General features: G+C 39.3%; 2 protein-coding genes across 5 annotated transcripts; both read right to left on the bottom strand.

Moving 5' to 3' along the window:
- Positions 1-1137: 1137 nt before the first annotated feature.
- Positions 1138-9298, bottom strand: LOC110974535 (1-acyl-sn-glycerol-3-phosphate acyltransferase gamma-like). Of its 4 annotated transcripts, none has more exons than XM_022226253.2 (9): positions 9201-9298; positions 6290-6600; positions 5758-5927; positions 5424-5585; positions 5186-5339; positions 4776-4881; positions 4412-4487; positions 4072-4282; positions 1138-3736 (listed from the first exon to the last, which is right to left on the bottom strand). In XM_022226253.2, the coding sequence occupies exons 2-9, from the start codon at positions 6468-6470 to the stop codon at positions 3609-3611; spliced, it is 1188 nt and encodes a 395-aa protein (XP_022081945.2). In that variant the 5' UTR covers positions 6471-6600; positions 9201-9298; the 3' UTR covers positions 1138-3608. The 4 variants fall into 4 exon arrangements, with proteins under 4 accessions (XP_022081945.2, XP_022081948.2, XP_022081946.2 ...); XM_022226256.2 differs by having other exon boundaries at positions 9120-9235; XM_022226254.2 differs by lacking the exon at positions 9201-9298 and adding an exon at positions 7065-8055.
- Positions 9299-9568: 270 nt separating this feature from the next.
- Positions 9569-11921, bottom strand: LOC110974536 (small ribosomal subunit protein bS6m-like). The gene is made up of 3 exons (XM_022226260.2): positions 11762-11921; positions 11082-11221; positions 9569-10926 (listed from the first exon to the last, which is right to left on the bottom strand). The coding sequence occupies exons 1-3, from the start codon at positions 11804-11806 to the stop codon at positions 10695-10697; spliced, it is 417 nt and encodes a 138-aa protein (XP_022081952.1). The 5' UTR covers positions 11807-11921; the 3' UTR covers positions 9569-10694.
- Positions 11922-12093: the final 172 nt, after the last annotated feature.

Here is a 12093-nt window from a genome sequence, read left to right as displayed (position 1 = left end):
CTATCCGTTTAAGCCAAGTGAGGTTTTTCGACCATGTTAGTAATTCATCACATGACTGCCGATGAGCGAAACCGCCAACTCCATTGAAAGCAATATTGCAGTTCAAATATTTCTTAAAAGATACTTTTCTGAGAAAGTCCATATGAGTATTTTGTACGGTGGTCACGGGATGCCTCTAAGAACACAGACGATAATCAAGTCTATAGGTTGATGCATTTCTACGTTCACGATTATACGTTAGACTGATAATGAAGTACCTTTTGAATGACAATAACAATAAAGACCTGACTCGAGAACACTGTATGCCATGTTAATATTACCCCATGCTGGATTTGTATCCTGACATTTTCGCGCACATGAGCATATCTTGTGACTACGGTTATTTTAGCGGCCCTCGACGCACATGCTCAATTTGCCTGAATAGAAACTGGTCACGGGAGCCACTTTTGTCTCATTAATACTGCGGTGGAGCGGTGTACAGCAGACGATTTGTGGTTCCTCTTCTAGAATCTTCAATGACATAGACGGTGATATCATTCAGGATTCGTTCGCGTACTTCACTCGGTTTGACGCCATTTGCCAGATCGTGAATAGCAGCAACGCCTCGCCTGCAGAAGAGAATCAGAGCATCAGAACTGGGAAAAATCAAAATATCTACAAATCGTAACAAGAAATTAAAAAATATCTTGTTGGTTTTTTGTGATTCCGTTATTTTGCCCTAGGGGCTGCTAGCATGAATCTGAAGCCGGAAATTTGCCGGAGACAGTAATAAAATTCAACTTTAAGCTGAAAGTTGTATTTCTAATAAGTTTCCTTTAGTCTGTTTCACCTGCAACAACGCCACAAGCAAACGACGTGCCAGAGACAAAGATGGACTTGTTGCCCCTTTGGGGTGAGTGGTTTTGATAAATGCGCCGGGTGCACAGATATCGACGCAGGTCCCGAAACAGGAAGATGGTGATCGAAGATCATACCCATCCTATGAAGCCACTGTGATTGCCTGAATTAATTGAACAAAAACTAAGATTGAATTGAATACTGACGACCCCGACGATCAATGGCTTATTGATTAATGTCGTGCGCAGGAAGATTGATAAGACAAGCCAATTGACAAATGAGGCCTTGGAGCTGATGGAATACGGTACTTGTACTCAATACACGTTAGTTTATTTGGCATAATAACAGATCTGGAAGACAAATCGATGGACAAGTTTACTAATAAAAACATAACATTTAACTGATGTTAAAAAAAATCAGCAATTGTCATCACAGGAACGGTTGGGATTACAAAATATGATTTCGGGATAACGTAAAATTTTGAAGTACGCCGCAATACAAGGAGTGCCACTTGTACTACAAGTTCACTTTATCGACTCTGTGCATAACCACTTGAGGGCAGCAAATAGGCCTAGCAATAGGCTTCAGAAAAATAAAAAGGTTAATTGCAAAATTCCAACAAGGAGGGCAGTTTCATAGGCAGCTGGTCACATTCTGCGCGAGACGACTACAGCTTTTCCATCGTCAAGCACACCATTAAACCCTTTTGCATTATATACATCCCAAAATGCAAAGTATAAAAGCAAAAAGGGGAGCATCATAAATCTTAAATAACTAAATCCTGCGATTTGTTTATTTATCAAACATAATCAAACATAATACCACTGGATTACATACAGTACATAGTTCAATATCAGCAGCATTTATGAAATACAAATAACTTTGAGGGAAGTAATTAATAATGTATGAATGAACACACAAAATAATCCCTTTCATTAATACATTTATCTTAAAAGTAAATTATAGTATGCAAATTAGCAGCATTTATTATATAAACACATGTATTCACAATTGTAACTAAACTGCATATGTCATATTGATACGCTTCTTTAATACATTATGTAGTTTGAGTACTTTGGTTCCATAAAATTTGCAAATTGGAATTAAAATCATCATAAAAGGATGGCAAATTTCCTCACTTCAATTACCAGCTGCCATTTGAATATAAAACACAAAATTCACATCACTGCCTTTAACATAAAAGCATTTACATTTTTGTATTAACCTAATCTTATGGGATCAGCATCATTGTCTCTCTAAAAAGTAGAGTGCTGGAGTCGGGTTTTAAGGAACGGTGGCTGGGGAAAGAGTTTACGATTAATTACAAAGAATGAAACATTTGTAATTCATTACAAAGGAGGAATAATCTGTGAAAATTTCTTTGCTTGCAGGAAAGGCATGGTTCGACCTCAGTCTAGGGGTCAAATACCTCTCATCATCTTATAAAAAAAGTTCACCTTGCCCATCTCACCTCTCATTTGACAACTTTCCTTCCAATATTTATAAAGGTAAAAACAGAATGTTGAAATCAGCAACTCAATACCTGCATTGTTTTTCAAGTTCAGCTCCAAAACGGAAGGCACATGGAAGTGGGATCTGGGGTTAAAAAGACCCACAGAATAGATTCCGAGTCTTAAAAATGATCAGAAAACTCTACATACACACAACTATGGCACGGCAAATATCAAACTAGTCTGGTGCAAAACAAAACTTTCCACTCTGTGAAACAAGTTGGCTTCTCCTTTTGCCTTGGGGTAAATAGGCTGTGACTGAATCACTTGGCTAAGGCTTGAAACTACACGACTCTATGGGAACTGACTGCAGCCATAGCCACAGACTGGTGTATAACACCAAGCTGCAGTGAACTTACTCAGACACGGCCATGTTGTTTACACTTCCTTTTTAAAACTTACTGGTTAGCAAGATCTACAATATTTATGACTAAAGAGAGAATGTTCATGACTTACGGTGCGGTGCATCTGTCCCCTCTCACAACAAACATAAGGCCCTACCCTAATGACACTTCATTAATTGCAAATTCGTTTAGTCACCTTTGACCTCATCAGAACACTGCCCTCTTGTGTTGTATCTCTATTATTTCCACATGAATCCATCAGTGAGACCGACTCAAAACCTTTCAATCAAATTTGAAATGACAACTTGGGATGGCTTTTAACTAGACGGTAGGAAGGAATGCCACCATAATGAACTCCGAGGGCTCTACCAATAATCGTCAGTATCGTGGTTGCTGCGTTTTCATTCCACATACAAGTACAATCAAAGTGAGGTAAAACTGAATAATATTTCCAATACAATTGACACCACTGTGCCATTTCTGTCCTGTATCCATGCCCAGCTTTCTTCTAGGAAAACAATTTGTATACATTCCGTTGAAAAGTATTCACATGCACATTATACAACAGGTGCACACAAACTATTTAGACACAAAGGGGCCTTGTGTCTACTGTCTACACAACATCTGCAGTTCCTTCATGGAAGCTATAGGAACGAAAGGAGTGCATAATATGAGAGCAAAAGGGATACTTGTTAAAACTGACCTACTTATGTGGTGCTCATTACAATAGCATTCAACTGACCTTTACAGATCCTATGGATGTTGTAGGGCATCTGAAGGACCTTTATAGGTCCTACGGACGCTGTAAGACCTTTACAGGTCCTACGGATGCTGTAGGACCTTTACAGATGAACACTAGAACTACTGCAGGTAGAAGGACCAATTCTAGAATTCCGCAGCTATCTTAGCTCAGTCTTCAGTCACTCTTCCCATCGGAGGTAGAATTGTTCCCATTCTGGATTTTGTTTCGGTGTTTGTTGCCACCATACTCAGACCCCTTTGCTGTGACAGTGGCACCTATCATGTACTTGATTAAGAAGTACACTGAGAAAAAATTGTCCAAAAAAGAAAACAAGAGAAAAGGATATAAATGTTTTTGCCTGTGTAGTTTTATCAAAGAACAGAGTCCACGATGTAACCTGAGTGGACACGTGAAGCTTCCTCCGATGTGTGAGGCTTTGAACTGGCAACTTTCAGATGATTAATCAGATATAAAGGCTTTGCATGGTAGCCATCTTGCAGGGCAGCTCTTTTGTTCCACAGGGAAACCTCCTTTATGCATACCCTGTGGAACAAAAGCACTAGCCTGCAAGATGGCAGACATGCAAGCCCACTATAGAATAAATCATGCCCCTTATAAATTTTATAAGTGTACTCACAAACCACAACAATGCCCAGGGCTGTTGCCGTAGCAACTGCCGATCCTGTTGTCAATATTTTCAACAGTTGGTACAGTGTTGGAAGGCCAAGCACCAACAACCAGAACACTTCCACGATCAACGGTCCCCAACGCTTGGGCATGACAAGCCCTGAGCGGTGGTCGTAACCAGTGAAAGTGTCATGCTCCAGAAAATGTTCATAAAGCTCATCCTGAAAGAGAACAAACAAAAAAAATCATTGCCATGGTAACCAAGTGTAAAACAATAATTTTTGCCAAAACATATCAACCGATGGTACATGATAAAACTGAATTTTTTTCTGGAATGGTTTGACACTAACCTTTTTCTCATAGAGGTTATAAATGAACTTGACTTGTTCTTCTTCAGTCTTGGGAACATCTGCAATGGGTATCCTCCTGCAATTAAAGACAATCCATTAAACTTCTGAAGAGAAAAAAAATGATCTCAAAAGATTTTCTGTTCTCACTGAAAACCTTACTATCTTATACAGTAGTTTTTTAATACAACTAAATCCCATAAATTTTTTCATCACTAAGCCTTCTGGTTTGAAACTACAAAAGTCCTCCAATGTAATCAAGAACCATTGAAAAAACTTCATGATTGACAGATGCTGTATGCAGATGTCCATTTCCTCTTTGATAACTTTACGAAAATTCCCCAATTGACACCAAGGACTAACTTACACAGCATGAAAATTGAAGACAAACTTCTTTCCTCTAAGCAGGTTTACTAAGGTCGGTTTGGAATCAGTTTGGCTGACACCAAAGGTTAAGTCGTATACTGCAGGCACTGAAATAAAGATACAGTCCAACCTACTGCATTAGAACTGTCTCAAAACAATCAGAGCCAACACATTTCTATTCATTTCATTGTCATTTTTGATGGGTAATTTTGACACCATTCCAGAGGCAATGGCATGGGAAACTTGAACACATTTATCAACAATAAATGTACACGCTACTTTCCTTGAAAACTGTGATCATCCCATGAAACTTAGAACAAGGAAAAAATCTTAGTTGCTATAGAAAAGATGCAGGTCATGAACAACGCAGTAACTCAGAACAAAACAAAACGATATAGAAAAAAATAGTACCTTGACCATCAAATGCCTCCATGGCAACCACAAAGCCTTTTGTTCTAGGCATGAGGTGATGCTTAAGTTGTTTCAATCCTTTCTCTTTGGCAAATGCTAAACCCTTGGTATACTTCTCTTGAGTGAAGCGAGTTCCTTCACAGAATAACAAGATCTGTCCAAAATAAGCAGGTGAAATTTCTTCAGTGATTATATCTATATAACATACACCTGTTGAATGAACGCTTATTCAACTTACCATGCATTTCAAGGGATAGGTAAGGTAGTTGCGGAACCCCTTAATCATCGTCTCCTTGTCCCGGGCAAAGTCTCGCTTGACAAAGATCATCTCAAGCATTGCAAATGACCAACCGACCAACGGGACATACTTCAGCTCATTCTTCATCAAGCATTTGGCTTGCTGCCAGAAATGGACAAAGGCACGGACAAGGGGAAGGAAAAGAGGAAAAGAAAAAAAATGACACAGGAATGACAAAATTTCCCAAGTTCTTTCATTTGGCAAGCATTGAAGAACCTTACTCCCAATTAGGTATCCATTCCCATGTAGGGATGAAAGCATACCAATAACTCACTTGCAAGATACCAAATCTATCAGCAATCACCCAGATAGCTAGCCAATCCACATCGTTCCTGTGATTGGCAATCATAACACAGTGCTCCTTTCCGCAAATCTTCCGGAACTCCTCGTCGGCAAAGATGCGAACCTCTGTTCCTGACCAATGGTCACAAAGCCAAATTAGCTCTGAAAGAAACAAGTCAATCATCATAAGATCATCATATGGCTTTACTGCAGTAGCTGGAAGAATTTGAAATTTACAAACGTTTTATCTCAAGATATCCATGGAATATTTGCAAGTAAGTCAGAAACTTCCATGAGTAAAATCCCTTTTTCCCCATTTTCTTACAAATGCAATAATACCTTCCTGGAGGTTGATACTTATTCCAACCTTCTTTGATGAAGAACCAGAGAACAATCTTCCAACTAATAATGTGCACTGATTGATTTTTTTTTAATACGATCAATAGCCCACTTTGTGTTGTCATCACGTTGCCAAGAATTAGGTTTGTTTATAGGGTTAGGGTTGGAGGTATACAGAGACTTACGTCCCCAATGAAGGTACACCACGTTACAGACAATGACCCGATAGAGACGCTTGTTGAATGGACGGATGACAACTAATGCTGCTAACTGCATGAAAATGACCAGCACACCGCTGATGATGAAGGTAACACAGAGGACCATCTGGACCAAGGGGGACCCCTTGAAGGAGGAGGCCAAACCCATGATGCTGGGAGGATATGGACAAGGGCTGAAGAGGAGGCAGGGTGAGAGGTAACAATGCTATGGAAGACTTGTGATTGGTTGGAATCGTCTTGAATCACATCCCCAATGCTGACCACTTTGATGTATTTATCTGGAATTTGGATACAACAGAGCAAGTAATTGAAGAGCATTTCTACATACTTTACCCAATTTGATGACCTTTAGACAAGTGTTTAGCAACATTTGGTCACGATTTACCATGCATGTGCTTACATCGACCAAACATTGTTGTTTATGCACAATGATTCACAGCAAAGGCATGTTTATGGAAAGGACATTACATAACAAGATGTGATATAAAGATTATACTGAAGGGACATTAGATAAGTACATGTACATGTATATAATTACATAAACTTAGTAACCAGAGTGCTTCACATACAATACCACAGACAGGAAAATGAACGGCTAAAACAACTTGACTATCTAATATGCTTTAACAAAAAACAATACAAGAAACACATGGGAAGAATTCATTAATTAAAAGTGATTTGCATAACAGAATAAACAATGACTTTTTTGAAAGACAAGTATTTCATTGCTTTCACTGCTTACAATTTTAGCCACTTTAATTGGAAAAGTTTCCAGCAGAAAGATGAGAATTCAGTAACACATACAGAAGGACTCCTGATGCTTGTCACTGAGTCCGTTCATGCAACATGGTATCATTAATCCATTAGATTAATTAACTGCTGATGTTGTGATGTGCGTGCATGTACTTTAACATGATTTGTGTCCAGAGTTGTACCACGGGCAAAGTGCACCGCTGATAATGGAATAACTGAGGCTCTCTCTGATATGGTAAACAAGCCACTTTATTTACTGGGAAAAGACTTGATCCAGTCACAACGGGCAGGTTTTATCAAGATTCAACGTTACTGACAATGCCTGGATTATAAACAATTGTGTACCAATATTTTTTTCAAACCCTTTTTTCATGAAAACAAACTGAGTGGCCACACCAAGGTAGCTCTGACAATACACTCATGATAAATCCAAATGAAATCTAACTTGCCCAGATAATCATGCTGCGACGTGGACACAATGAACATGTATGCAGCTATACAATTCTTGCTTGACCTACACTTGACCTTAAGCTTAGAAACAGTGCGCTGACACTGCCATACTAGGAACGATGTGATATTGGTTGATTGTAATGTGTTACAGTAAGCAACAGAGGCGCAATATCTGACGAGCCTCAACCTTTTATATATCAGGACAAAGCAGAACAATCTTGGTATCAATCAGAAATAAACAACAAATCATCTGGACTTGAATCCACTTTTTGACAGACTTTGGACTCAGTTTTTGTGGATTCAGGTGTAAAGACTCAAGGATTCAACCTCAGCCTAACACAAGTTCATCCTAAAATGACTGTTGTTTTATCTTTGGTACCCCAACACTGTAAACTTGAACAACACCTTCGTCATGTTCGTACCAAAAAATTAAAATTAAAAATCAAACTAGGACTCAGAAGTGGTGGACTTGACTACAAAACTGTCCTTACTTCTTGTAAATGTGCGATAAACAATTGCTGCAATACTCACTAAACAAGTTAGTTTAAGCTTAATACTAGCAAACACACAAATTCAACGACTTTCCAAGTAGGTCTGGTAAAAGCACAACTCTTTGTTTCTCCAGAAGAAATACAAATCTCAAAAACAAGATTTCCTTGCAACCGTTAGAAACTGTTACAAAGAACATGAAGATTGATACTGACATAACAGACATGCAGTACGCACTACTAGTACTACCCCAAGAACTGTGGGGTCCGACGTCCACCCCAGTCCCCGGGTGGACATCGGACCCCACAGTTCCGGGGGTAACGCACTACCTGACTACTACTCAGTACGCCTTATGAGTGTGAACGTATTGTCACAAGGTCCCTATTTTGCCACCTACTGTCAAGTTTGATTGGTTTTTACAGTAACTTTAAGTGGCGACATACATGTAAGGAACCTGGCAACATATACATTATGTTAAATGGTATCCAATAATTTCTTCAGATTTGGTAGGATCTACCGGTAGGCCTATATCTTGTTTCCAGATCTGTTGTTCTTGAAATCAAATGGCTTAACATTTACATTAAAAGTGGTACAGGTAACAATAATAGTATTAATTACAAATGGTTGAAGTAACCCACGCCTAGCTGGCACCAGAGCGTTCACACAACCTTACACAGCTATACTTGTGGGGGTATTCCCTTTGTTCTTGTGTACAAAACTCTCACACAACACGCAAAAATTTTCAAATCACTCCCATTTTGGACCAGATTCACTTTCCTGCTTTGGAAATTCGACTTAACGTCCCTTATTTAAAATACTACATTTTGCAACACATGAATGGCACTTGAAAATTCCTCCTTTTGACTAAATTTGAAATATCTATTTCGTGAAATCCTTGTCGGGTACCGTCTCAGTACCCCACAAGTACTCCGGTAAACCCCCCACAAGCCCCTCTATACACGCACAACTGTGCAAGGTTGTATGAGCTGATTATAGTGGGTCACAAACACGACGAACGTTGTACTCACGACGAGACCAGGGACATTTAGAATCAACTTCTGTTTAATAACATCCTATTAGAAACAAAAACCACTAGTGGCAGTACCTACGAATTTTGATAGCATCCCATACTTGGTCCATCTCATTCCATGATAAAATCATGTTTTTGATGGGTTACAGAGCTCACCTTTTCGAAGTTTCCGTCCACGTTTTGTGTTTGTTATGATTCAGCGTTTCTGTCTTGATCCACGTCTTGTCTGTGCTCGTGACACATATAGCCCGCCCTCTATTGCCACCGTGAAGGACGCATGTTCACGCGCTTTCGGCTATTTCTTTTTGGATTGGACATCATTGGTCGTGGACATCATAATTAAATGCGTTTTTGAACAACTTTCCTCTGAAAAAAGGCATGATTTCCTTAGATCATGTGAAAACTTTCACTTACGAGTCACATCAACACTTTCCACAGATTAAAAAAGTGCTCACGGTTTCAATGCACTCATCACAAGTCAACATGCCAGAGAGAGCGAGAGAAAAAACCACTTCCTTTAGGCCTACATAAAATTTTGATAAGACCTTTAATCAAAACAGCTGAAGAAAAAAGTTTCCAAAGTAGAGAAGTGTCCTACACAGCACAGCAAAACACCCCCCCATTTAAAGTTTTGCTTTGAGGTAGCGACAGACTTCAACTGACACTATAAGATGAGATGGCAGGTGACTACATCGATTGGCCAACGTAACAAGTGTTGTTACTCATTGACAATGCCTATAAACTCAAGACTTTATAAGGGCGTGTTTTAGTATACACAACTGAGAACAAGATTAAATGAGAAAAACGGAGTGTGGAAACTCATCTTCCATTGGTTTTATACACTTGACTTATTTCACTGCTTTTGATGACGAAATAAAACATGTCACGCTATTTTTTTCAAACCTTCTGTTCATTCCTAGACAAGAAAACAGTGTACAAATGGGGTAAAACAGTCTTAATGAGTGTGTAAACGCCTTCAATCTGGGACCTATAACAATAGGGTCCACGGTTGCCGAAGAGTCCACGGTAGGAAAACGTGTACAAAACATATGGGAGGTCCTCCGAAAAAGTTAAAGTATGAACAAAAGAGGAACAATAGGGAGTCCATGATTGAAGGCCTTCACACACTTGGCTGTGTGTGTGTTCATGTTCAACCGTTAACCCTAACAGTCCTCAGTCCTCCAGCAGGTGAAGGATTGAGGACTGTTAGGGTTAATATACAAAGTGTGTAATATCCTTGTTTTGAAATAATGAAATTGTAAATGAATTTTTTTTCAAGTAGAACAAGACCTGTTGAAAAAAGTAGCTCAATTTTACCTCGGCACAAATGCCAATGCTGTCATTAGCAGTAGGTATTTGCATGTCATTTTTGAGTCAAGTATCAATCCACCAAGTAAGCCTTTTGTGCCAAGGTGAGCGAAGTCTGTGCAACAATTTTGTTCACCAAGAAAATGGATGTTTTCCTCCCATCGGGTCCTGACCCTGAGGATGACATCATCTTCACTGAACTGAGTTCCTGTGAACTCTTCACATTGCCTGACACTGCAGTCGTACACAACTCTAGCTAGAATCTGCCACGGAGTCTAGCATGAGTCTAGCACGCTTGTTCTGAAGACAGCTCCACATTTTGAGAATACGAAGAAGCTCTTTCTATTTTGACAAGTCATCCAGCTTGACATCACGCCTGATTTTGCCAGGGTTTCGTACACTCTTTTCTGGGGTGCTGTAGCGTCCTGTGTAAGGTCCAGGACAAGGGGGCGGTTCCCTTGTCTCCGTCTCTCTATTCAAGATGGTGGGTTTGATGACGTCAACATCCCGATGAAGGTACTCCTGAAGAGATGCTAGCGTATTTGGAGGAGAGTCAAATTCCAACACAAAATAACTGCAAAAACAAGATAAAATACAAGAAAATGTGAAAAACCCTCTTAAACCATCCACTTTATCTCTGCCCATGACCTTTCAGTTATTCACATTCATGGATTTGAAGATTATTAGAAAGGATTCCTTGGAAACTAATGCTTCAACTTCTTCACTTACTGTCCTCTTGTGAACTTCTGTGCGTGCACGTTCATCTGATATGGTAGTCTTTTCTCTCCAAGGTTCTCCAGTTTCTTTACAATGCCTCCTTGTTCAATAACAGCACCCACTGATCGCTTCACGGCCTCAATTAAATCTGACTACATGAGAAAAAGACACAACTCACCTTTATAAAACCTTCAGTTCCACATACTGAACATATTGAAGTGAGCAGTACTTCAATAAACTCACAGGCATTCAATGTACCCACAAGCACTGTTGTTACTGTTCGTTCGTAGGTCGTAAAATGACATACACAAACAATTCGCTTAGTGAGGCTGGATTTCAAAAACCCACATTATCAATATCGTTATGACCTTAGGCCCTAGTACTGTTTCAAGGCATATGGAATGCCTTCAAGTTTCTTGAAATAACTTGGCGGGTCTTCAAACATGTCACACTTACGCAAACTGAGCATATTACGCAAAAAATCACTTCGAAATATATCAAGAACTACTAGGCTAGATAATATTTAATGTTGATAGGCCTAATAAAGCCAAGTTATTTTAAACAGGTCTGCTGGTTCTCTTCCATGTCAACAAACTTCATATAACTCAAGTTGCAACATCAACAGCAAAGAAGGAGGCTCATGGCCATGATGGCTGGATCGACATGATCGATGTACGAGTTGTAATAATTACCCTTTTCATAACTCTCATAATCAGCGCCATTTCATAACCAGGCATGATGAATTTATGACTGTGATTATTCTCATACAACGAAGCGTCAAATCACTTGAAGTTCTACTTGAACTTCTAGCACATAGTATAGCACATGTACGGGGCCAGCCGGGTGAACTCTAGGCTCGCTCTGTAAAACTACTTTGTACCTATTTAAAGCTCTAAATTCGAGTGACGTTTATTCAATACTAAAGCCATTAAATTAGCTCATTAAGATATTTGACTTTGAAAAGGAAAACATTTATTTTCCCAAAGAAAGATATTTTCCCCCAAAATGAAGAAAATTATAGTTA

Source organism: Acanthaster planci, linkage group LG15 (assembly GCF_054643075.1).
Source record: "Acanthaster planci isolate LZ-2023a linkage group LG15, COTS_SCS, whole genome shotgun sequence".
Lineage (NCBI taxonomy): Eukaryota > Metazoa > Echinodermata > Asteroidea > Valvatida > Acanthasteridae > Acanthaster > Acanthaster planci.
The sequence above is the reverse complement of the archived record's forward strand: the minus strand, read 5'-3'. Positions and strand labels throughout refer to the sequence as shown.